General features: G+C 42.9%; 1 protein-coding gene across 1 annotated transcript in view; it reads right to left on the bottom strand.

Moving 5' to 3' along the window:
- The window catches only part of LOC107372781 (meiosis inhibitor protein 1), a 134,539-nt gene that overhangs the window by 101,842 nt on the left and 5,532 nt on the right, over nucleotides 1-27,165 (bottom strand). Inside the window, 5 exon segments of the mRNA XM_070542860.1 lie at nucleotides 3,765-3,864; nucleotides 9,433-9,552; nucleotides 9,925-10,039; nucleotides 14,123-14,289; nucleotides 19,756-19,965. Coding sequence (XP_070398961.1) covers nucleotides 3,765-3,864; nucleotides 9,433-9,552; nucleotides 9,925-10,039; nucleotides 14,123-14,289; nucleotides 19,756-19,965 — 712 coding nt within the window.

Raw genomic sequence — 27,165 nt, forward strand, 5'->3', positions numbered from 1 at the left:
TGAATCCACAGGTGGGTGGGAGGTCATGGGAAAGCACAGAGCACATTGAACGCCTCCATTTTGATGACCTCGCTGCAGAGACCACAATCTGAAGGCGGGGGGCTGGGGGGTGGGTAGGGTTTTCACAGCATCTGTCTGCATTCCTTCCATCGTGGGGGTTGTTGCACACAACTCCAAGGCTGCTTATGGCGTCAGATTGGATAAAAGGACTTTGTTTGGGTCAGGCAGAGATAATTTTCCTCTCTGCCTTAAAGTCTGTATTGATCATTCAAGTCCTCCAGTGAAGCCAATTCGGTGATTAAACATCTCCACACCGTCCGTTGACACTCTCCGAGATGACATCCATTTTGCGCACTAACACCGGTAACGCAGCTAAGACGTTGTCCAGCTTGCTTGAGTAACCTCCCAGTCTGTGAGGTCTCCGCCCTGACGGTGCCGTCCATGGGTGCGGGTCGCCCTCCAATCGCTCCCGTCATCCCAATTTTTCGGAAAACCAGATATCCTCCCACTCCAATCAGAAGAAATCCAGTGATCATCAGGCCAAATATCCACACATCTTCGACGTCCTCAATGGACAGCTGAGAGAGACAGATGACATTCCGCTTCTTCCTGGAATCAAGCATATATCCCGCTGCGTGTGTCCCGTGAGGGCAAGCGCGAGCCCCCTCCTCCATTCTCATCGTAGAAAAAAATCTTATCAATCACGTTGAATGACCAATTAATTAAATCTATTTCTGAAAAATAGTGATTTCCAGAGGAAATGCAGAGAAGCACTCTGTAGGCAGACAGGACAAAGAGCCTTGGGAAAAAAAGATAAGGGAGCAGAAAGGGAAGCGTCTGTGCTCTGTGAGCGCCAGAAGGAAATGATGGGTCAGTTCCCCTGCATGCTCAGATAATTCCATTCCCTTACTTGAAAAATTGTTCTAAAATGAAAGTTGAACCCACATCCGTTTTATCTGTGAATTCAATGCCGTTCGGCGAGTCTCAAATAAAAATTTGGGCATCTTACTGTAAAAAAATATATAATTATTGTAAAAACGAAATTCTGAAACAACCATGTTCACGTCGAGAATCGAACCCGGGTCTTCTGCACGAAAGCCCAAAACTTTACTAGGCAAGCTAAATCGCCAGTGGCATCTTCTGCATCTGTAACATTTATATCCTTGGCAGCTGAAACAACGTTCAAAGAACAGTTCGGAGGGCTATGCCTGAGTGTGAACGCGCATGAAGCAGCCTGCTCGACCCGAGCAGCTCTCTTTTTCTACGATTTTACAGAAAAATAGGCAATCACAATAAAAATGCCAGGGCTCATTCTACAGGACCAGGGCGTTGCAGGAGAATGTATTAAGAAGAAATGTATTATTTCTATACATGTTTTGGCTGTCAAACTTCCATAATGCCCCTTTAAGTATTTTGTATGTATTTTTGTCCTCTAGCATCTGTTGTTTGTATTTTTCTTTGTCCATTATCAATGTGGTTCTTCCTTTGTCTGCCGGTAGAATAATTATCTGTTCATTTTTGGATACCATACCATACCATACCATTTTATTTATAAAGCGCATTCAACATGGCATTACAACCAGACAAGGCGCTGTACATTAAAAGATTACAGTTAAATTAACACGTTCAGAATGACATTTAAAGCATAGTTTATAAGAAAAAATGAAAACAAGAAAATACTCGAACTAACAGTCGTAAAACACTAAAAACGCAAAGGAATGTGAAACAACAGATAAAAACATATGAAAGAACCACAGTAATACAGATGTTAATTATTGTGCATTCTATTGTAGAAAGAATGCAGATGTCGAAAGTGGTCCATGATTATGTATTATATGCAAGGTTGAAGTAGTGAGTTTTCATGCGAGATTTAAAAATGCTAATTGTTGGTGCTTGCCTCACTAGTAGTGGTAATGCATTCCACAGCTTGGGAGCACAGACAGAGAAAGCCCTTTCTCCACGGCTTTTCAGACGTGCGTTTGGAAGAGCTAGGAGGAGCTTATCCTCAGACCTGAGAGCACGAGGCGGATTGTAGTAATGGACGAGTTGACACAGATATGGAGGAGCTTGACTGTTCAGGGATTTATAAGTGAGCAGCATGATTTTGAAATTGATCCTGAGATGAACGGGCAACCAGTGGAGAGATTTTAGAATTGGTGTAATGTGCTGTCTTCTGTCAACTCCAGTCAGGAACCTAGCTGCTGAATTCTGGACTAGCTGAAGTCTAGATTGAGCTGCTTTACTGATGCCGTATAAGCAGGAGTTGGAGTAATCCAGCCGTGAAGTGATGAAAGTGTGGACTACTGATTTGAGAAGACGGACACTCAGGATGTGCTTAAGTTTAGAGATACGCCTGAGGTGGTAAAAACATGATTTAACTGTGTTATTGACCTGAGCATCCATCTTCAGAGCCTGGTCTATTTTAACTCCAAGGTTGGAAATTACAGTGGAGACATTAGGTGAGAGATAGTTGAGGTCAGGTTGATGAGTAGCCGGGATGCTGTGCCATCATGGCTGATTGTTCTTCTTTTGTAATATTGCTATGTTGACTTTTGCTGTTCTTTAATATCCCAACTACATTATTTCTGAGTTCTGCTTTCTTTCCCTCGTCTGTGATCTGTTGACATGATAGTTCTGTTGCTACAATAAATTCATCATATGGTATTTTCTTTGGTGTTACTGCAAAGTTTAAAACTTTTTTTAATATGCTTTCTTCTGCTTCTGTTAGTTTGTATTGTGAACGTACCCATGAGCTTTGTGTGGTGTTATCTTGTATTTCTTTTCTCTTTTTTATGTTGATGAGTTTGTTTAACTTCTTTATGTGTCTTTCTTTTACTTTTGCGAAGTCTTTTTTCCTGTTTTTCCCATCGTGTGTCCTTTAATTTGTTCCTCTGTTGTTTCATCAAGTTTGTAATTCCTTTTTAAGTCCAGGTGTCTTCTTTCCAGTTCGTTTTCCACTAGCTTCTGTTTGGTTGCGACGTTTCTTATCCTTTCTTTGAGTAGTGCTTTCTGTGTTCTATACATTATGTTCTGTGCTGTCTTGATCCGGATCGGTGTTATCAGCTGTAGGCTTGTTGGTGTGATGTTTTCGTCCCGGCATCTTAAATTGAAACGAAGGTGGTTCCTTAGACATGCGCGTTGTTGATGTAAACGTTCCAAACAGCGGAAGTCCTTTGTTCCTTGTTGTCTGTATTGTTCTTTAAACATCTTTTGTACGTTCTTTCTGTGTTTGTCTTCAAATTCCATTTTTGGTTCTTTTTTAAACACAAATAAGGTTTTTCTTTACCTGCCCGCTCACCCCTCTCATTGGAGAGGGGTGAGCGGGCATCACAGGGTGACAACGTCCTCTGCTGCCCGCGAATAAACGAAGTAGGAAGTGACTCCACCATCAGCGTCAGCTCTGAGGAAGTTTGCAGCTGCAAACGAAATGTCAGCGAGGTAAAGAAAAACTGTATTTGTGTTTAAAAAGAACCACAAATGGAATTTGAAGACAAACACAGAAAGAACGTACAAAAGAGGACTGCAAGTTAGTCATGATCCTCAAAGGCAAAATTTAAACAAGTAGGAGTGGATCAGGATATTTTACAGCACTTAACGCTGTAGCTGTAAGTAATGGATTGTTCAATGCTAGAGGTGCAGAAGTGTGGTGACATTGTTTTCAGTGACAGAACAATGATTCCAACTGCAGTGGAGTTGTTTCAGCACTAGAACAGCTTAGGGTCAACAGGACATGACATTTACTGAATAATAGATAAAAGTCTCACCTTTCCAGTATTTCAGTGAGGAGTAGGAAACCTTGTTTTGGTACCTCCAGATTGGTGAGCTGCAAAGCCTCCTTCAGACTGCGCAGCAGGGACTCTATACCTACCACACACCACAAACACACACACCACACGAACGTCTCAATGAAATGCTTAAATAATGGTAAACATTACACATGAACACACAGTTCTGCCACACACACACTCGTCTAATCCTGCTCACGTGTTCTGAAATCAAATGTATTTCAACACTACAGCGACCTCCGCATTAAAATGAATGACAAGCCTTTTAATGTACCACACACACACATTCTTATGCATTTTGTAAAATGGCAAATGACGCGTGTTTCCAATTTACTGCTACGTGGAAGCCACTGAAATGAGTTTATGTTCAGACCGATCTAGGACCAAAACTTAAATGCAACTAGACGTGTGGTGCCACATTCAGTCTGTTAAGCTAACGTTTTTAAGCAGTTTGTGTGTGTGAGGGTGTTTAGGGGCATATGGGACAGCAAGTTCTCTAATAATACACTCCTCCTAATATTACTCTCTGCTCTTTGAGCATTTACTCTACGTACACTTATGACTGCTCTCCAGTCAATTCATCCATTATCTTCAATATATCGAGGACAATTTAATTTATGTGGGCAACAGTAGCTCAACAGGTAGAGCGGGTTGTCCAGTAATCGGAAGGTTGCAGGTTCGATCCCGGCTCCGGACAGAGAATTCTGCTGTTGTGTCCTTGGGCAAGACACTTAACCCCCTTGCCCGCTGGTGGTGGTCGGAGGGACCGGTGGCGCCTGTGCTCGGCAGCCTCACCTCTGTCAGTGCGCCCCAGGGCAGCTGTGGCTACATCGTAGCTCATCACCATCAGTGTGTGAATGTGTGTGTGAATGGATGAATGATACACTGTAGTGTAGAGCGCTTTGGAGTCCTTTCTCTGGGAGGCGCTATAAAAGTGTGGGTCATTTATCATTAATTTGGGGACCACGATCTTGGCAGTGAGTACAGGAAAAGTGAATAATACAAGGCTGAACACCACAGGCCAAGAACAATTCATGCATCATTAAAGCATTCTTGGAAAATAGGAAGACTTTCAAGAAATGTGTGTCAACTTCAGGAAGAACAAAGTGAAGAGGAAGCAGCTGATGATGGAGAACAGGGAGTGTCGAGTTAAAACTGAACAACTGGAGGTGAAAGTGCTCAACCGCCACTGAGAACTACATCCCCCAGAAAGCACCAGCAAAATGGCCACCGATTGGTGATGAAAAACAGCTGGACAAAGATAGTGGGGGTTCTGTTCTCAGTCAAACAAGGAACAACAAGCAAGCTCTACTCATGGGGTGAAGGAGTGTGCTGTTATCTGCTCTGACTCAGCTGCTGCGTTGGAGGCTCTGTCAGTGTCAGGCTCTGGCTCTAGGCTAGACCTGGTGATTTCTGCCAGGGTGATGCTGCATGATATGCAGGCTTGTGGCTGTAAAGTTTGTTTTGCTTTGGTTCCTGCCCATGTGGGGGTGGTGGGCAATGAGAGGGTGGACTCTGTGGCCAAGGCGGCGCTGAAGAGTACTGTTGTGGACCTGGAGGTTGCCATGGGCTCTCCTGAGTATTGTTCAGCGATAGGCAGGGAGGCCATGAGATTGTGGCAGGCATCGTGGGATGGTGGGGTTTTGGGTAGGGGCTTTTATTGGTTACATCGTTTGGTGGGTGGCTGTGGGTTGGTCCTTGATCTTCGGAGGAGAGGCTCGGTGGTCCTCTCTTGTTTGAGGTTGGGGCACTGTGGTCTTCGAAGCGGGCTGTTTTTGGTGGGGAAACATATGGACGCGAGGTGTGATTGTGGGAAGCCTGAGTCTGTGTGCCATGTTCTTCTGCACTGTGGACGGCATGGTCGTGAGAGGGAGGCCTATTTTCGGAGGTTGAGGGCTACGGGTCTGTCAGTGTTTTCTCTGCGGACCTTGTTGGGTGTGGAGGACCGGCATAGGGTGTGGGCCCTGATGTGGTTTCTGCATGTGACAGGGGGTTTATGAGAGGCTGTGACGCTCTTTGGCGGTGTGTTTGGGTGGCTGTGGCAGCAAAACGCCTCATGGGCGTCTAGCCTGCCTCACTCGGTGAAGAAGAAGAAGCTCTACTCATGAGTTGACGCTAAAGACGCCAATGGTTGGTGAATATGACTTTTTTATGGTGTGAAGTTATTTAGGTTGACCATTAGTCATGCTGCTTATGAGTTAGATTAAATACAAGTGTTTTCAAGCACGTAGGCATTTGATTTGTCATTGTTACACTTGATGCTTTAACTTCCCTTTTTTAAAATGAATTAAAACCTTGATTCATTGATTGAATTTTAGTGATTCAGTCATGTTTTAATTTATTCATTTACACTTTTAGTGTAGGAAGATTTAGTCTGGAAAGTTCTTGGTTTATTGTATTTTATGTAAAATTATGTGATGTTTAACATCTTGTCTCTGTACTTTGAAGGTTATCAACCTGATGACTAAACTACATTAATCACTAAACTGGAATAATAAAGATTGATGGAGAGTGAAAATAAGGAGTTGTCCCTAAGTGTCCCTTTGGAGTGTAAACAAGAGTGGAACTTAACAGGGAGAACATTTTTAAATGCCACACTGCGTACGATTGCACACAAAAACTCTGCACAGATTCATCATTTCTGCAGAACAGATCTTTTGCTGTCCCCACGAGAAGACATTACCACATCAAACCTTTTCAGAAGAAGAAAAGATTTAAAAACAAACTCATTAAAGACTCTTCTCACCATTTTTCCAGCTGTTGCCTTGAGGCAGTCACACCACAGCTGCCACAATACGAACCACCAGACTAACAGTTTCTTCCACCAAAATATCAGCAAATAAAGTAAACACCAATAAAAAATGAATAAGGATGACTAACTCAAAATATGCTAAACATATTTACAAATAATAAAAAGTTGCTAGTAATTTATCTTTGAGGTAGTTTTGAGGGGATATTTTTGTGGAAATAAGAAGCGACGAGCAGAGACTCTGCTCAGTTGGAAGGCTATTAGTCATGGTATGGTCTGTTTACCATCTCTGTTAAGTAAATCTAACTGTTTATGTCACCATAAACTCTTTGGCTGTAACGCTTTATGACAATTATTACATATATAAATACTTCATTGAGTCTCTTCACAACTTAAAAGCTGTTTTGTATTAAAAGCTGTGATACTCAGTGAGATCATCTTTGTGCTGCATCACAGCCTGATGTTTACATGAACAGCGTATTCTGGAGTAACTAAAAATAGATCGTGTCAAAACGTCACAATGCATCGTGGGATGTAGCTTTAGACAAGCAAGCGTATATTTTGCATAGTTGCCTATGGTTATGAGTCACTCCACTCATCTGAAAGTTGTAGTTTTGTCTCCTAAATATGGTCACATGGGAAGGCAGGCACTAAAGTCGGCTGTTGGGGGAGGTGTTAATCGGACTCTAGATACCCAGATCGGACGTCAGAGGGGACATTTTTTATCCTCTTTCCAATGCTGGGTAAGGTCAATGACGAGATGAAACAGCTGGTAAGGTAAACGGGCCAATCTGAAGCGAGACAAAGCAAAGCGCTCGCAGTTTTAAAGTGGATTTTCAGTGTGGAGCAGGTCAAGGGGTGTGTATATATTTGTTACAAAGATTTTGCCAGTGGGAAAGGTCCTAAGTTGGAGAATGATGAGCAGATACTAGCAACACTCTCAGATCTGGAGTTATCCAGGAGGCAGCGCCGTAGGGGTGGACTGGGAACAAAATTCGGCCCTGGCATTTTTACGGATCGTCTGCCCTCAGTCGGCCCTCCCCATTGGGAGCGCAGTGGGGGTGGGGGGTGTTGCCGCCCGCGGGCTCATCTCTAGGCCGAATGTGAGATCTAATATGGACTGGGACTGTTAAATTACAAACAGGGCCAGACCGCTGCGACCGGGAGCCCTGGCCTTCCAGGTCAGCTCATTCATTTGGGGCAGCAGTAGCTCAGGTGGTAGAGCAGATTGCCTCATGATCATGGGTTCGATTCCAGCTCCCGCCAGGGGTATCCTGCTGTTGTGTCCTTGGGCAAGACACTTCACCCAACTTGCCTGTGTTAGTGGTGGTCAGAGGGGCCGACGGCGCCAAATGGCAGCCTCGCCTCTGTCAGACCTCCCCAGGGCGGCTGTGGCTACAAGTAGCTTACCATCACTAGCAGTGTGTGAATGTGTGTGTGTGGAAAGCGTCTTTGGGTGTCTAGAAAAGCGCTATATAAGTTCAATGCATTATTATTATTCTCCACAGGCGGGGATCAGCGGGACATTAGCTACATGCTAACGCGGTAAAACAACTCCTACGTCATCGCTCTACCGCGTTTTTCTTGCTAAAAACGCCTGGAAAAACTGTTCGCTTCGGGTTACCATGTAGCTAACGTTCTGCAGATCACCAACTGTGGAGTAGTGTCGGCCCAAGCTGGGCAAGCAGCCCACTTGGCTAAGCGGCCCACCGGGACAGTGCCAGAACGCCAGATAGGCCAGTCCACCCCTGGGCAGCGGTGTAAATGAGGGGGTCCAGCTGAACGTCTCAAACAAACAGCATCCAAACGTGGACGAAAAAGGCTTTTTACCAGAGGTGGGTGGTATGTAAAAAGAAGTGTCACAAATAGATAGGAGTAAATAAATAACTTAGAATGTTACTTGAGCACTACAAGAAATGAGTAACTGCTTGAGCATAAACGTTTGAATTTTGTTTCTGTTGACTTGTGTGTATCGATGTCCAAGAGCTCTGTCCGTGTTTACTCAAAACGGTAAATGTGGTTTGTTTGTTTTGCCAGCCACCCACCAGCAGCACCTGCAGGGTAATGTCAGTAGAATACGCTATTACAGCCAAGAAGTAAATGAAGAAAACACACATATGCCAGTTTAAACTAAGATAATGTCACAAACGTGCGTGCCTGGTGAGTGGAGCGGTGATCAGATGAGGATCCAAACGCGGGGAGGAACAAGGCGAACAGGTGAGTCCGTTTAACAAAGGTTTATTTGAACACACACGCTGGACACTGAAACAATGACACGACATGGAACACAGAACAGAAGGGGTTTAAATACACGAGGAGCGGGAGCTATGGTGATTGGGAAACAAGAGGCAGGTGGGAGCAATTAACGGAGACACCGACTAAAACCTAAGAGAAGACAGGACAGGGCGTGACAGATAACCCTATCTACAGAAACAATGGGGGGTGGGTGTGTGTGTGTGTGTGTGGGGGGGGGGGGGGGGGGGTTGGTCGTTTTGGTAAAATCTTGGATTAACATTATCTTACATGATACAGAAATGTTGTTCTATCTGCCACCCTCAGTTTGTGTTGAGGAAATTTCTCAGCTACTAGCACATAGCATTTTAGCTCAATACCTGTAAAATATCTTTAGTTGTAACCTTTCTGTGTTTGTTAATGTTGACTAACATCTAGAATGGGGCTAACTCTAAAAGCTAATCAGTTTTAGATATTTTCAACAGTTTCTTTCTGAGACTTTGTTTTTTCTTCAATAAGATTTTATTTAGAGCACTCTCTGTGGGTAGAACTACTGAGAGTATATTTGAGAAAAACACAAGAAGCTTCTGTTACGGTTCATAACGGCAGTGGGAGTGGGAGTACGCAAAGACCTGGTAAACTTTTCTAAATCAACTTTAGTCTCACCATAGACAGAGTGGCACTGAGAGAAGAAGAGCGGATTTTCAGTTAGTAGCACCAGACAGCTGTAGATTGACCACAGAAACATCTCAGTGTTGCAACCGGCCAGACGGTCAAACAGAAATCCTTCGAGAAAAAGAAACACACGCAAAAAACAAGTTCAGGAAACTGTACCTACATCAGGACTGCAGCGGAGGCGGTGCATCGGAGACCATCTTGCTATGACCATTAGCATTAGGTGGGGGCCTTTGTTAAATATTTTTTCGTGATTGAACGGCATCATGACGATAGAGCTATGTATTGCCCTATACAACTCCTCCGCATCTTTGTTACTACTTTCAAAACAAGTCAATGTGTCCATGAATTGTTAAAGTACAGAAAATGTAAGACAGACAACCTATAACTACACAAAACAAATAAATAAATAAAGATGTCAGAAAAAGTTATTTTCATAAGACAAATCCGACTTGATGGCTGTTGATTCTGAGTGTGTTTTACCAGGTAAATCAGCCCTGATGAAGAAAGTACTGTACTGACTGGGAGAATGAACCATAATGGCAGCAATGCACTTTGCACTGGTGACCTGCAATGTCTCGTCCCCACTCAGCAGCAACTGAAAGACACATTTTATCAGAAAGTTACACATTGAAAACATTGAACGTTTTAAGGTTTTACCACTGCCAAAGTTACTGGATAGAGAGTTAAAACTACTGTCTAGGTTCCAAGAGTTTATTTTAAATAAGATTCAGGCAGCCAACTGTGAGTGATGTTAACACAGCACATGCAGCAATTTGGTACCTGTTAGTTAAGGGGACATATTATAGCTCTTTAAACAGGTTTAAGTAGTTCTATGGTCAAAAGAAAACATGTTCATGAAACTTTTTGCATTAAAACAATCTCACACAAAGCCATCTCGCCCTCTATTCTTGGCATTTTCGTGCCTTCCAGAATGAGCCGTTTCAGGGCTTTGTCACTTTAAGGAAAACAAGCTGTTGCTGGTTACACCCACTGATCCCTTGATTGGCTGTCATGAGGTGAGGGGCTCAGAGTAGAGCTGCTGCTCCTCCACATCCGGAGTGGAGGCCTATGGTTTTACTCATGTTTGGAATGATTACAGAGGCTGTAGAAACCCACATGGCAACACAAAAAGATGCAAAAAGCAAGATTTGCATAATATGTCCCCTTTAAAGTTTAAAACCACATTTATGTTGTAATGGCCACAGAGTAACAGTTCATTCTGAGAAAAGCTATTTTAACATCTTATCGTATATATACACCCCCTAACATTAGCATGTCCCAAACCACTTCAATGTCAGGTATATATAAACATTGGGGGTGGTAACGCCAACCACATAATTCAATTCAATTCAATTCAAAAATACTTTATTAATCCCAGAGGGAAATTGATTGCTGTAGTAGCTCAGAATAATATTAATAAAGTCATCAAAGAGTTGTTGTATATTACAATGGCTGCTGGCAGGAAGGATCTCCAGTAGCGGTCAGTGTTGCAGCCAAACTGAAGAAGCCTCTGACTGAAGACACTCTTCCGTTGTCGGACAGTCTTGTGAAGAGAATGCTCAGGGTTGTCCATCATTTTCTTGATTCTCTGGAGAATCCTTCCTTGCATTTTCTCCTCCACTGGTTCCACAGTCGTCCCCAGAACAGAACCAGCCTTTGTTATTAGGCTGTTGAGCCTTTTCAGGTCCCTGCTTCTGATGCTGCTACCCCAACAGACGATGGCTGAAGAGATTACACTCTCAACAACAGACTTGTAGAAGATCTGCAGCATCTTGCTACAGACACTGAAGGACCTAAGCGTCCTCAAGAAGTGCAGTCTGCTGTGTCCCTTCTTGTAAACGGCTTCGCTGTTCTTTCTCCAGTCCAGTCTGTAGTCCAGGTGAACTCCAAGGTATTTGTATTCCTCAACCACCTCCACTTCTTCTCCCATGATGGAAACAGTGTTTGACTCCACCCTGTTTCTTCTGAAGTCTAAAATCATCTCCTTTGTTTTGTTCACGTTCAAGGTCAGATGATTGTTTCCACACCATGCCACAAAGCGCTCCACCAGCTCTCTGTAATCAGCTTCCTGTCCATCTCTGATACACCCGACAACTGCAGAGTCATCTGAGTATTTCTGTAGATGACAGGTCTCTGATTTGTACTGGAAGTCTGAGGTGTACAGGGTGAAAAGGAGTGGTGAGAGTACAGTCCCCTGTGGTGCTCCAATGTTACTGATTGCCTGGTTTGATGTGCAGTTCTTCAGCCTCACAAACTGCTGTCTGTTTGTCAGGTAGTCTTTAATCCAGGCGATAGTTGAGGCCCCCACCTGTGTCTTCTGGAGTTTCTGGCAAAGTACATCAGGCTGGATTGTGTTAAATGCACTGGAGAAATGACCCTGAGAGTGCTGCCTGCTTTGTCCAGATGACAGTGGGTTGGTTGAAGCAGCTGGATGATGGCATCTTCAACTCCAACTCCATGGCGATAAGCAAACTGCAGTGGGTCCTGATATGTTCTAGTTTGCTATCAACGCTAGTGTGAGGTACAGCTAACGTCCTTACTGAAGGACAGGAAAAGTTGGTTCTGGCAGATGTATTTATACTGTTGTTACACCCCCTCCTGTCTAGGAGGTCCAGGGGCGGGGAACACAGAATATTAAGGTAAAATAAAATACAGATCAAAACTCATTTTAACCCTTTTAAGCTGTTTTATTCCAAACAAAGGGAAGCCTTTAAACTGAATAGTGGTGGTTATTTACCTGTGGAAAACTAAAAGCGCCTCTCTATTAACAGCAGGAGGGAAACCAACAAACTTTTAAAGGATGACAGAACAAAACAAAAAGCTACTGGGGCAAAACTTTAGCCGTATACTACAAATCTAACCATAAATAAGCCATAAGTCCTCTGGGCAAAGAACAGTTTCAAGTAGCCTTAGACCAGGGGTGGGAAACCCTGGTCCATCAAGCATCCAGCATATTTTAGTTTCAACCCTGCTTCAACACACCAGATTTCAATCAGGAAGGAGGTGATTAACAGGCTTCTGCAGAGCCTGATGAGCTGCTGAACAGGTGAATCAACCACTGAATCAGACGTGTTGGAGCAAAGACGTGCAGGATGCCGGCCCTCGAGGACCAGGGTTCCCCACGCCTGCCTTAGACCATACAAGCTGAAATGGACTAAACGCAACAACTGACCCCAGACCAGTACTTCTAGTTAGATTATGAGTTACAGGAACAAAGTAGTGCCTGGAAGAACATCAGACTATCTCTGAGTCCCCTCTTTTGTGAGGAGAACTGTTCCTTCAAAAAGGCTCTGGGTCTGCAGCTGGTGCAGCAGGCAAGGTGCTGCTCCTCTCAGTTGTGTAGAACGGACTGACTGGAGTGGAGAGGGAGCCAATCAGCAAACCAGGGCCCAAGTCCATGGGGCTGAGAGAGACGACTGGAGGTCAAATGCAGGAGGAAAGCCATGGGACATGACAACTGTTGGTGGTGTTGGGGACTTCTTAAAACTACTCTTGAATACTTCCCCTCGTGGTCAGCACTGAAACTAGTTCAACTGTAAAAGCCCCCCCCCCCCAAAATAATCGGATCTGCATGAATCACGTAGGTGACCCATTATGGATTCAAAACAGCAAATTTTGCCAAAAGGTGAGGGATTTTCATTTAGTTACTCGGATACACACCTGTACACCAAGATTCTAGCTTCTGGCAGCGTCACAGAGCCATCGAGGTAAACGGCCAATCAGCAAACAGCTAATTTAATATTTATTGTTTGTATGAGTGTTTGCTCATTTATCAGGGCTCCTGGGTCACTGAGAGCCCCAACAAAGGTCTACATGCTCTAAAGAGGCTCAAAGAAAAGTTTACAATTGTAAAAAAAAAGTTTTTTTCTAGGACACCTTTAAATACTCTCAGCTACAAACAAGCCACATTTAAGGTTTCACTATATGTGAAACGGAGTAACAGCTGTTACCAGGAGATGGGCATACTCCAAAGGTGACTCAGTAGTAGATGTGCATGCAGTGATTAGTTTGGCAGAAATTCATTAAAATCTATTAAGTGGTTCATGACATATTTTTATAAAAACAACTCACAGATTTAACTTTTGTTACTTCAACCAGTTGCTTTTTGTTAGGTCATTATGGTCTTAATGGATACGTTTGCACAACAGTAGTGTTTCTACCCAAAAAGTGTAATCTGTGAAAGTTTTCTGAAGACTTTGCTTTAAACCAAATAATCTTTCAACTTTTCGGAAAATCCTTCTTTCCCTTCTTGTCCAAATTTGATCAATTCTGGTTTGACAAAGGCCGACAGGGCAACGGCCAACTGCTGAACTCAAGTTTACACACCAGTAGGTAACATCATGAAGGGTTTATCTAAGACCATCTATGCTGCTGGAATGGACTCATGTAAGGGTTTATTTGGCTGAATTAAGTGTGTTTTGGCAGAGTAGTTAGCTCATTATTCAGTTTAACTTCCTAGCAACAAACTGGTGAACTAAAACCCATTAACGTCATCACTGAGAGAATCCAGCCAAATCTGATCTGCACATTGATTTCCCAGACATGAAGCACAAATATTTGTCTAGGGTAAAACCCACACTAAATCCCCATTAATCCCGGACTAAAGCATTTTGTTATGATTTCCGTCCATGTGAGGGTTCAGGTCTTAGGAGTGGGAGCAGGATGTTTAGACAGAGACCTTTTTCAGAAGGAGGGGTAGGAGGCAATGGTCAGCAGGCGGTTGCTCTTGGTTTTGGCTGTTGTTGACGAGCATGTTCTCATTCCCATCACACAGGATCTGACTGCCTGGGTGGTTCATCAGAACTGACACAGCCTCATCCAGCTTCACCAGCTGCCAGAGCAAACCTAACGGAGTTAAAAAACAACAACAAAGAAAATGTTTTAAATGTACGCAAAAGATTTACTATGAGACCAACAACAATTCTCCTGGATTCTGTCTTGCAAATAAACGTTTTTAACCTGAAAAATATAAGACGGATTTGCAGTTTCACAGCTTTTTAACTAAGTCAAAATTAAACCCAGAAAAATCTAAATGAATTGGTGGTATTAAGTCAAACCGATATTCTAATTAAATAAAGTGTCTAAAGTGTTGAAATATTAGTAATAAAATATTCATATAAGCTGAAATGAGGTCTAGTCTAGTTGCATCATACAAATGAGTCAATTAAGATTCTCTGTGATGCCATTTTAAAAGGGATTTATTCATAAAGCCAGTACAGACATGCTTTTAGAAAGAAATAGGAGCATCGATTTCCAAATCATCAAATAACACAACATATTAAATGTTAACATATACAATATTTACAGTAGAGGCCAAAATTTTGGACACATCTTCTCATTTAATGTGTTTTCTTTACTTTCATGACCATGATAAAGGGGCCAACAAGAGCTAAACACCTCTGGGAACTCCTCCAAGACTGTTGGAAAACCATTTCAGGTGACTACCTCTTGAAGCTCACTGAGAATGCCAAGAGTGTGCAAAGCAGTAATCAGAGCCAAGGGTGACTATTTTGAAGAAAATCAAACATAAAACAGGATTTCAGTTATTTCACCTTTTCTGGTTAAGTACATAACTCCACATGTGTTCATTCATAGTTTTGATGCCTTCAGTGAGAATGTCCCAATGTAAATGGTCTTGAAAATAAAGGAAACACATCGAATGAGAAGGTGTGTCCTAGCTTTTGGCCTGTATTGTACTTAATAATTATGTATATATTTATGAATGAATGTATGAGTACAGATGGACTCTGTTCCAGAGTGATGGTGGGTAAGAAGAGAGGCAGATGAAGGGATGCACCCATCATGCCTAGAGTCTACTGTACAGGCCTGTGGGGGCAGTATTATGATCTGGGCTTGCTGCGGTTGGTCAGGTCTAGGCTCAGCAAATGGAAGTGCTCCAAGAATGAAGTCAGCTGACTTTTCTGAATATACTGAATGACCAGGTTATTCCATCTTCCCTGATGTTATAACATCCAAGATGACAGTGCCAGGATTCATCTGGCTCAAATAGAGAAAGAGTGGTTCAGGGAGCATGAGACATTGTTTTCACACATGGATGGGCCACCACAGAGTCCAGACCTTAACCCCATTGAGAATCTTTGGGATGTGCTGGAGAAGGGTTTGAGCAGCAGTCAGACTCCACCATCATCAATGCAGGATGTTGGTGAGACATTTATGCAACACTGGATGGAGATAAATCTGGGGACATTGCAGAAGCTCATCGAAACAAAGCCACAGCAAATGTGTATCAATCAAAGATAAAGGCGGTCCAACAAAATATTAGAGTGGGTGATCTTTTATTTGGTAGAAACTTTTTTTGCAATGCAGAATATTTATCTTCAGTCAGTGTATGCCTTCTGTGTGCATCACACTCCTCTTCAAAAGTGACAGTGATAAAAAAATGTTTTGTAACAAGATTCCTCAATTTTCCCCAGTACCAGTACCTGATATAAGACCTCCAGTCTGGTAAAACTCCAATCATCGCTATATACACATGAACATTTGTCATAGAGCCTATTTAACACCGATAATTAGATACAAAACGGTGCTGCATCAGTTTGTTGATGTTGCATGGGAACGTCCTGGAGTTCAGGACCTTTGGGTTAAAATATTTGGTTGGATTACTGATTTGAGTGGTGCCCCTCTCTCATTGGATCCTGTTGTTCACTTATTAAATTATGACTCATGACTAGGGCTGCAACAAACGATTATTTGGATAATCGATTAATCGGATGGGGTCTCGACACGATTAATCGATTAATCGGATTACATGGGGAAATTTTTAAAAACTGCTAGGGAAACGTTATTTCTCTCCTTCCTTCACTTTATTTATCACAACATTATTAGAAAACAGTTCAATAGCAGAAAAACAACATGCCATCACCTAAATTGTCTTATAAGGTGTATAGACAGAGACCCTAAGCTACATCTATCTGTGACCTAAAATGCTTGGTCCAAGTTAAACAGCTTAAGGGCAATTCTCATCTGTTTTGTTTGATCTCATCTGTTGACATTTATTTTAAATGTAATTAAACATAGGCTGTGAATTAATCAAAATTGATCACTATTTCCAAAACTGACTGAAAAAATACCAAATAAAACAAAAGTAAATGAATGCCATTCTCCTTGCGATGATGCCCTGGGCAACTGCCATAAAGTCACATCAAGAAATGCTGCTGATCATTCCAATGATCCCAAATAGACTCACATTAGGCCACATGAAAGCAACTGAACCCAAAAATATATTAACCAGTATATAACTGCACTCTCACACAACACGCCTGCAGCAACAGTTAGGACTCCTCCCTCCCTTTTAAAAGCGTTTTTGCTTCTGAGGACATTGTGGTTGTAAAACCACATGCTAGTAGTCTGGCCCCGGTGTGATCAACCAGTTTCTGCGGGAATGTGACGGCGGAACCAGGGCCAGATTAACACTTTGTTGTACCCTGGGCAACAATATTCAAGGGCTCCATCATCACGACCCGAGGATCACCATAATGTGGTCACATACAGAATATTTTACTGTAATATGCAGTAAATATACTCAATACTTGAATGCCTGACAACACGTAACCCGCCCAGAGTAACCTTTGACCCACCTCGTGTGGACTGACCAATGAGGAGAGGGTCTTAACTTGAGGCCCTCTCTTCATTGGTCAGTCTGCATGAGACTGACTCTCAACTGACATTCGAAGTCATAGGCAGCAAAGCGTCTCTGTGCAGTGCAAAAGCCCGGGTGGACAGTTTGTTTAATGTAGGGTGACCATATTTCCATTTCCAAACAAGAGGACAGGGGATCTGTGCCTATGATGTCACACTATGGCAACACCACACAAACCATGTTGGGACCCATTTTTTGTAAGAACTAAATTAATATCAGATTCTGCCAATAAAAGGGCTCTAAAACAATTCATATGTAAATATTTTGCATATTTAATGCAAAATCTCATTTTTATGCTTTAGTGCTGCAACAAGGTTTTATTAATAATAAATTATTATACCTTTTGTTTTACTACAGCATCGGTAAGCTTCCTGTGCACAGATTATTAAGGATGCTTGTTTCAGCTGTGAGATTAGAAGATAGGATCAATGATAAAATAAGTTGTCACACACTCCATGGAAACTTTCAGATAATCCACAAATAGTGGCTTTCAAATGGTTTTGTTACTTTTTGCAAGTTTAGAAAAGAAGCAGATGAGACAGCATGTCTGATAATTTAGTTTTTCATCTGATATATTAGAACATGTCAGTAATGTCTGAGGGGCTTTTATAAACACTGTATAACTAACACTACTGGAGAGGGCATGAATTACACAGAGGCTTCTGGGGAGCCCAGTTAGGGGGGGGGGGGGGGGTGGAGACATTTTGCCTTGGCCCCCAAAATGTCTTGAAACGGCCCTGGGTGTGTGACTGAGTTTTGAAGGTGATCTGAATTGTATCAGATGTATAACTATGACATGTGTCTAACTTATTGTTTTTTACTGGTAAAAACGTGTAGTGGAGATAAATCTACCTACATTTGACTTTGTTTTCTTGTTTTTATTTAACTATTTTCCTGTCCTGTCTGTCTCTCATCTTCCTGCATCTCCTCATAATTCTCCAGAAAATCTGTTGCCTGGATTCTTACATTTTCACCTCATCAGTTACTTTTGATCAGATCAAAGGGATCTCCTGACCGCAAAGCGGAGAGCGCGTTTTCGATGCTGCGTGAGGTGAAATCACCACAGCACAGGTGATGAGCTCCGCAGCAGAGCGCTTCAGGCACAAATAAGACAGAAAATAGAGAACATGTGCAGACAAGAACGATCGTGTGCTAATTATAGTTTTTTGGTTGCGCCACTTTGAGAATGGACCGTGCGCTGGAAGCAGCTGCCTGGATCGCTGTGCAACAATGTGGAACCGGTTCGCAGCAGCGCAAGTCTGCAGGCTCTCCCTCGCGCTGATCTGCCGGTACCGGCTCTCCCTCGCGCTGATCTGCGGCTCTCCCTCGCGCTGATCTGACTTGCTCTGGTCTGCGCGCAACGGAAGAGTTGTGCGACACAACGAATCGATGACGCAATTCGTTGCCAACGCTTTTAGTAATCGATTTTCATCGAATTCATCGATTCGTTGTTGCAGCCCTGCTCATGACTATCACATAGAGAAAACCAGTAGCATCTGGCTGGCAGGACTGACTGCAATGAAGAAAATCACAGCTCAAAGATGGAAACGGCCTAACAACGTGTCTTTTGTGCACTGGCTTAGAGTGTATTTGGACATTATTTATATGGAACTATCATCAGCAAGGATCAATAATCCAACTTCCAATTCCCTGGCTTGGATGGACTTAAAGCGACTTGGCGACCTGAGTGGACTGGTGGACATGGGGGTTGTGAGTTGGTAAAATGTTATAAACAAGATGGTTGTTGTTGGTTGTCTAATGTGTTGTTGATGTTCTTACGAATTCCTAATGAAAAATGTATAAGAAACAGGAACAGTTGAATATCTTTGTTTAAAAGCTTGGGATGAAAGGAGCTGGAAAATCCTGTGAGGGATGCTAGACTTTTAAATGTTCATTGAATAAATCAAGGTGTTACTAAGTTCATCACTGGTTTGTTTGTTAGCAACTTTTTAAACTATTTACTCTAAATGTGCAAAAATGTCAATCACATTCCTCCAAAAGTTTTACTTCTGATGAAAACAGTTTGAGACAAATGAATTAACATTTTTGATCTGATAAAGACTAATAAAATAACTTTTACCTATAAAATATTTCCATTAAACTAATTTCATTTCACAGTGAAAACCCTACAAGTCCAACTCTACACACACTTGCTTTAGAAGAGGTGGTAAATCACTGAAAACAGTATTAAAAGGATACTATGCAGTTTTAGCTTGCTTTTAGCACCCTCAAACGTATCTCTTTGCTGTGTGTTCATCTTTTTAACACCTTAATCTAACCGCTGAAATGCCCCCTTAGCCTTCATTAGTGTCTACAGGAGCGATTCATCTATAAATCAAACAAATCAGCTGTGTTCGTGATCCAAAGCATGCAGGAAATATGCTGGAAGCAGGCTTCAGGGCCGGGCATGTCAGCTCCACTTTACTAAGTCCAACAGGAACTGGACCGGCACTCAGAAGTTACAAGTGCGGTATTCTGGCCTGTAAAGGGTCATTTTAGCACATAATGGCTCAAGAAAATGAGTTAAAAGTATGAAAAAGTTGCACAGTACACCTTTAAAAAGCACCTCATTAATGATTTTACTTAGCTAGATACAAACGTGTCCCCAAAAAGTGAAAATAAAAGGAGGGGAAAAGGGATGTATTTCTCACCAGCACAGTTTTTAATGAGCTGTCCCAAGCCAGCATTGGCAAAGGTCTGCAGCAGCAGTATGCACAGTCTGTCCCTTGTGGCAACAGGCAGGGACTGGACCGCTGCGTCTCCAGATGTCTCCAGCAGCTGAAGCCACAGATACACGACTGAAGTCTTCAGCGCTTCATCTGGATAAAGCAGGGCTGAGCACAGGTGGTCTAACATAGGCACTGGTGAATGATAGAAATAAGTCAAAACGAGCCTCTTTACATAAAAAACAGCATTAATCATTCAAATGATCAAAACAGACCAACTGTTTCTGTGTGATAAATGTAAAAGACCGTAACATCATGATATCTTGCTCTCTGGCTTCAGCTGTATCAGACTTGATGTTCGCAGTAGAGGTCGAGCGATATGGTTTTTTTAATTGATCAAAACCGACGCTGGTACATAGTGGTCATGGTCAGCCAATAGCCGATATGTGCTGCCAATGGTTTGGGCCGATATTCATGACCGATATCTGGACGTTTTCCGCCTTATTGTCATGCTAAAATGTCACTAATTGCATCAGTTGATGCACAACGTTTCTGAAGGTAAAACAGTTCATTTCATTTCATTTATTTATAAAGCCCCTTCTGCGACCAATGCAGAACACAACACAAAAACATAAAACCATCAGAAAAAAATATAACAATCGTAAAACCAACATAAAATCAATGAAAAGGAGAGTAAAAGCAAAAAATAAAATCCTGAAAAAGATTAAGAGGCCGGGGCATCGAAACCGGGTAAAATTTGTTAATCCTGGAATACCTCGACAAAAAAATGGGTCTTAAGGCAAGTCTAAAAAACCCCCCAGTGAGGGTGACTGACGCACCATCAAAGGCAACTGGTTCCAAAGTGCAGGTGTCAACACCGAGAACGCACGGTCCCCCATGACCTGCACTTAGTGCGTGGAACGATCAACAGCTCCCTGCCGGCTGAGCGAAGGCCCCGCGAGGGGGCATGCCTATGCAAAAGGTTGTCAAGATATGCTGGAGCAGTTCCGTGTAAAGCCTTGTATGCCAGTACCAAGACCTTGAATTTTGCCCTGTATTGTACAGGCAGCCAATGAAGGGATGCCAACACAGGGGTGATGTTTCCTGTGCATAGTGCCTGTCACGAACCTAGCGGCTGAGTTTTGTACTAACTGCAAGCGTGCTACTGCACCCTGACTAAGGCTGGCATACAGTGCATTGCAGTAGTCGAGCCTTGAAAGAACAAAAGCATGTGTGACAGTCTCTAGATGTACTCTGGACAGCAGGGGCTTAATTCTGGCTAGTCAACGTAAGTCAAAAAAACACGATCGCACAACCTGGTTGATTTGCGCATCGAATTTAAGGGCTGAGTCCAGTTGCACTCCCAAATTTCGGATGGTGGTCTTCTTGTTGGATGCTAAAGGGCCCAGATTCACAGCATCGCATGGGCGTGTAGACATGCCAGGGTTAAGAACAATTACTTCAGTCTTAGCATCATTCAGATGTAAAAAGTTTGTAGCCATCCAGGAGCGCACATCCTCTATGGCACATATGTCAGAGTCAAGGCCCGCGGGCCAGATGCGGCCCGCGGAGCATTTTTATGTGTCGTTATTATGATGAAGATGAACAAAACAACAGGAGTCTCCTCCTCAGCTCAGATCAACCCCATGATGCAGGTATCTGGCTGGAACAGGTGAGCATCACAGTAAACCAGTGGAGCAAACTGAGCTTTAAATATGTTGGTTTTATGCTCTTTTTCTGCTCCAAAACATGAAAGTTAACAGGTGAGATGTTGCATTTTCATTTAAGATAAAATGATATTTTTATTTTGTTGTTGGCCCGTGAGAAAAGATTTAACCTACAGTAAACAGGAAGTGGAAAGGCTGCAGATAGATGAATAGAATAGAAAATCCCTTTATTGTTCCTCAGTGGGGAAAGCTAGACGTCACAGCAGCGATGACACGTATTACAGGAGAAAAAAGGAGAATAAAAAATAAGAAAAATGAATAAACAAGAAAACATAAATCCTGAATAGATTTTAAAAATGCTGATTATACCACAAGTAGTGAATACCACTGATGTGTTTTATTTAAAACTGACTTGCTCGTGTGTAATTTGGTTATTCCACATTCAGTGTTAATGCAGAAATATGTTTGTTTCCAAATTTAAAGGTTCAAAATTGCATACATGTTGATAAAGAAAACGTGCAAATTTGCCGTCACTTTTTAAAAAAATATTAAGTTTGGCCCTCGACTCCGTCCCAGAGTTTCATTTCGGCCCCGTGTGAGTTTGACACCCCTGATCTAAGGCATCTACAAGCTTTGATATTGACCCATCGACCCCCCACTGAGGGGGGAGGTAGATCTGACAGTCGTCAGCATAAAAATGAAAACGCATGCCAAACCGCAGAAGAAGATTCCCCAACGGTAGTAAGTAGATGGCATAAAGAAGCTTAATATAGTGGCTTTATGTGAGCTGATGATGATTTAGTGACCTCTGACTGTTTAGTATGGTTATTAACTGATGTGTAGGCAGAAGGTTAATATTCTGATGTGTATTAGTTATTTAATAAGGTGAAGTTATACATACGTCATATTTGTCATTCTGCAGAAAAACCACACCCATGAGCAATCATGTCTATCAGCTGCTTTCCTGCTTCACTTGTGCTAACCCACGGGTTATAATAAAGAAGCCAGGAGCACAACTGCAATTACGACTCGTCTTCTTCATATTCAGAGGAGCTTTAAATGATGCTCTGGCCAGCTCCCTGCAACCCTACTGACGAATAAACAGTTCAAATAATGAGTGAGTGTTTCTGCCATCCAGTTTTATCAGATTTTGTTTTTCACACTAAAAATAATAACCGAGGTCAGTCCTTGGTAGTCATGGTATCGAAGAGTGTCACTCCTGTCTGGAGGAGCAGCAGTGGAAATACAGCAGGGTTAAACTTCAGCCTTGAAAGAAAATACAGAGAGAGCCAATGTCGAAAATGAAATCTGTGTCATAGATTAAAGGAGTTCAGAATGGCTGTAAGAGAGAATGTATTAAAAGCACACACCCTTTAAAAAAGAATAGAAAAACAGGAGTCATCTTAGATAAAAGATAAAAGAGCAGATCACCTGAGTTTCCAGGTATGCCGTCAACCAGAAGGACGATTCAGAATTAGAAGATAAACAAAAGTTGGACTACAAAGAAAAGCCTCACACAGACAGTGATGATGCAAAATAAAGTGTGACACTGGTAGGTGTGGGAAGGTTGAAGATAAAAAGCCAGAGGGTGACAGGGAATAGAAAAAGACTAGGGGGAAAGAAAAACAGATAAAGAACACAAAGCAAGAGTACGAGAGGAAAAATTAAAGTATCAAAAAAGTCAAGGTCATGTCAGAGTGTGTAAGTTTCCATAACTAAAGGTCCTGCTCCACAGGGGGAAGAATACTTTCTTTTCAAAATATATGAGAAAAGAACTTAATTTTTTTTATGAATTAAAGCTGTTATGGCAAACCTGCAAACAAGCTAGTGTTTATATGCAAACACAGTCCCTGAACACTCACGCCTCCCCTTTGGGTATCTCCCCCGAGACGCTTCTGCCGGACTGGAAACCCGCGATGACAGACGCACTCTGAACTTCAGATCTTCAGCGCGCTGTTAATAGCCTGACACGTTTAGAATGCTGTCCCACAGTCAGTGTGCTAATATAATAATATAATAATGCTAAAATGCTCAGATGGGAATCATTTCTTGATTTATTTAGTTACATCCACAATGTTGTGTGTGTGAGGTTTACAATATCAGAACACCTGCATGAGACAGGGTGTTAATTACAATCTGCCAGAATGAGTCGCCACCTTCAGATTTCTCCAACATCGTTAAAAATGATCAAATACGGAACATATCTTGCCGTTGACAGCGTGCGCAGGCCAGAGCGCTGAAGCTCGGAGCGCATTATTATTATGAAGCTAGGGCACATGCGGAGGACACACACACACACACACACACACACACACACACACACAAAATATACTTGTTTTCAATTACATTTATTGTGTCCACTTACTTTTTCTTAGGCCCACCCACAAATGAGTTTCTGGCTACGCTAATGGTGACATATGACAGACTTCTCTGAGCTCCGCAGCCATTACACTTTTCACCTCGCGCACCCCCTAGCGGCAGCTCCACACTTAGGGAATCCCTGTTCTACGTCACAGGGAAACGTAGAAATCAAGGTCAATAGCTGGTTTTACAGGACCATAGCATTTGCAAAACGGGATTTGCCACGGCTCCCTGGGGATCAGGCACCTCTCAAACCAAGATGGAATAAAGGGAGGTCGCTGGGCGCCCCCCCCCCCCCCACGCATGTGACGTACAGGGTCGCACATTCAGCGTCAGACGGAAGACACGTCAGACTGATGAAATTTCTTCTTCAGGACCTTTAGCGTTGATGTGACCTGCTTTTTGTTCCGCTTGACGCCCCGCTCAGCCGGTGTTTTCACCACTCGGTCGAACAGCTGGCTGTCTCTCACCGTCCCCGTAAAAAGACGACTAATCTGTTCGTCCGCTCGCACGGCCAAACGCTCCGTGGTCTCTGCGTGCGTCCAGTTTGCCATGTTGTAGGGGGTTTAAAGATACGAGTGAGAGGCCTTGTTTATCTGCGTTTATATCGCTTCCGGCCGGCACTCGGCGCGCAGCACACGTCACTAACGCACCACCCTCTTTTGCGGGGGGGGCCTCCCACAGTCGCTCCAAAGGGATTAGCAGGGCTGGCACGCGTTTAGCCGTCAGAGGCGAGGGGCTGATGAGACAATATTACTACGAGGCTAAATGCATCAGAATCCAGTTTTATCACAGTTCCCCTTTGCTCCTTGCCGTGTTTACGAGACCCACAAATTCGTATTTATCACTCTGTAATGACGCGATGGTCTGTCTTATAAAGGAGGCTACTCTGTTGTTGATTTAGCATACAGGAGAGAGCAGAGCACATCTCAGCTAGTAGCAGCAAACTGTTAGCATTAGCAACATCACAACAGGGCGGAATAGGTTCAGTATTGTGTTAGTTGAGGAGATTAAACATCAGTGTTGCATTTTTCAGCCAAACGGTGAAGAGTGAACACAGGAAGCTGAAGAGTCACATTGCTGTTGGTCAATCAGAGACCATATCATGAGTATGACTCGTAATCCTGTCATTTTCAGCCCCCATTTCTCCAGCAAACGTTAACCACCTGAAACAGGAGTGCCAGAGCTGCTTTCCATTGAGTCAAGGCATTCATTCATACAAGAGACCACAGCAACTTTCTCTAAATAAAGAGTTAATGAGACCTTTAAACACACATATGGGGGTCTAACTGCACTGGAAGCAAATCGATGACCAAATAAAGGCAAAGTGATGCAGCTGAGAACTACTGACTGTGTATCCTAAAAATAGATGTGGCTAAAGAAATGAAAGATGGAGTAGTGACATTCAAATATAAACAGCACAGAAGTACACAGAGCTGCTGGAGAAGAAGACAGAAGAAAACAGGAAGAGATGGCAGTGTATGAGAGCCGAGCTGAAGCCCAGCTGCTCCGTCAGGCAGATCAAAACCCATCTGAAGCAGGAGAGGCTGCCAGACATGTTTGAGTAAACCAAAATATGAGGCGGTCAGGAAGAAAGCCGGGATTTCAGAGGGAAGGAGAGAGTGAAGGAAAGAAAAAACGGGAGTAAGAGGGTAAAGGCCCCCACACAGAGAGGTTAAAGTGTTGTTTAGCAGCACATTTCACATCACACCAAAGACTCCCTTTTCCTTTTGGAAACAAGGATGGGAAACGTTTACCTTAGTGTCTCGCTGCCCACTGTGATGCTGTGAGCGCTCTAATACCACCCCATTAATCAGGTGGTACCACTCTACGCTACGGAGCCTTTCTCTGTGCTCTACAGTACGTCCATGAGACTGCCGGATTCATAAAACGCCAGTATATTACCCTCAATTGAAAATAATGTTTTCAACTCTTAATACCAGTGTCTGTACAGATGTTCTCCATTTAAAATAAATGCCCTAAAAGCCAAAATGACTGAAGTTGTGATCTCTAATGAAATTCAACTGTGAGGAATAATTTAAACGAGCCATTTCCTTCTAGTTCTACTTCCTTCTCTGCTCCTTATCGTTCCTGTGTCCACTTTTTATTCAGGTACCGTGGGAGTGGCACGCCTTCAAGTCTCTGAATTTTAGCGGATGAAGAGGAAACAACAGGCTGAGAAAAGAGACGAAGGGGTTAATCATATGGATAGGCAGGCAGACAGTGAATCGGACGAGAACGAGTTCTGTTGGGAGCTCTGGGCTAGTGTTGTCACAGCCTCACAGCTGTCGACAGTCCAAAAGGCCCGCAGGTACTTGGTGAGTGACAGGCCACAGGCAGACACACAGTCAATAATGGCAGCCCACATCTTACATCAGCATCTCCTGAGTTTGGAAAACTCCAAATCTGGCGAGAATTCATCTTGCAGCACAAGGTTAGACCTGTCCCCAGCCAGTCTTGTAACTGGTGGACAAAGGCAAACTCCGAGAGGCGGTTGGTGATGAAATTGCTAAGAGGGGCTTATGTGCTAATAAATTTCCTTTCCTACGGTAGTATAAGCCTTCAAATTAAGAATCAGAAAATAATAATTATACAACAAATAAAAGCATGGCTGTTGAAGTTCCAACTGGTATTTTGTGCAAATGGGTCTGTTCAAGGCAAAAAGACAAATAAATTAGGAATGTCCAGATCCGATCACGTGATCGGGAATTGGTCTCGATTACGTGGTTTCAGACTCGATCGAGATCGGGCGTTACTTCCCGATCCAAACTTGGATACAAGGTTCAAATTATAGGAGAGCTAAGAGGAACCCGGTTTTCCATAGAGGATGACGGGCTTCCGGGAAGCTCTCAACTTACACATGCAGAGGGAGCCCGAAAAAAGATCCAGTTTCTACCTATATTACATTATTTATATGGACTCTCAGGGGATTATTTTGAGTGGAGAGGAAGAGAGCAGCAGAGCACTGATTATTCATGCGCTCCAGGCAGCTGCGCCCTGCACTCGGCCACAGTAACATTCTCAAAGTGGCGCCACCCAAAAAAGGATAAAATTAACACGCAATCGTTCATGTCCGCTCATATTCTCTCAGGTAATTTCTGTCTTTTGTTCGTGTCTGCCGCGCTCCACTGCAGCAAAGCTCATCAGCGGTTAATTAAATAAAAAACATGGAACATTCTGGGTCTGTTTCTTCGCTTTACTTATTCTTTTTATGTATCCAAAGCATCGGATCGGAACTCTGTATCGGATGATTCTCAAAATAAAATTACTCGAACTCAAGGGCAAGAAAACCCTGATCGGGACATCTCTAAAACAAACCATTTCTATAAGGCCCAGCACTACAAAGGTTAGCTTAGCATGCTAACTA

Source organism: Nothobranchius furzeri, chromosome 12 (assembly GCF_043380555.1).
Source record: "Nothobranchius furzeri strain GRZ-AD chromosome 12, NfurGRZ-RIMD1, whole genome shotgun sequence".
Taxonomy (NCBI): Eukaryota; Metazoa; Chordata; class Actinopteri; order Cyprinodontiformes; family Nothobranchiidae; genus Nothobranchius; species Nothobranchius furzeri.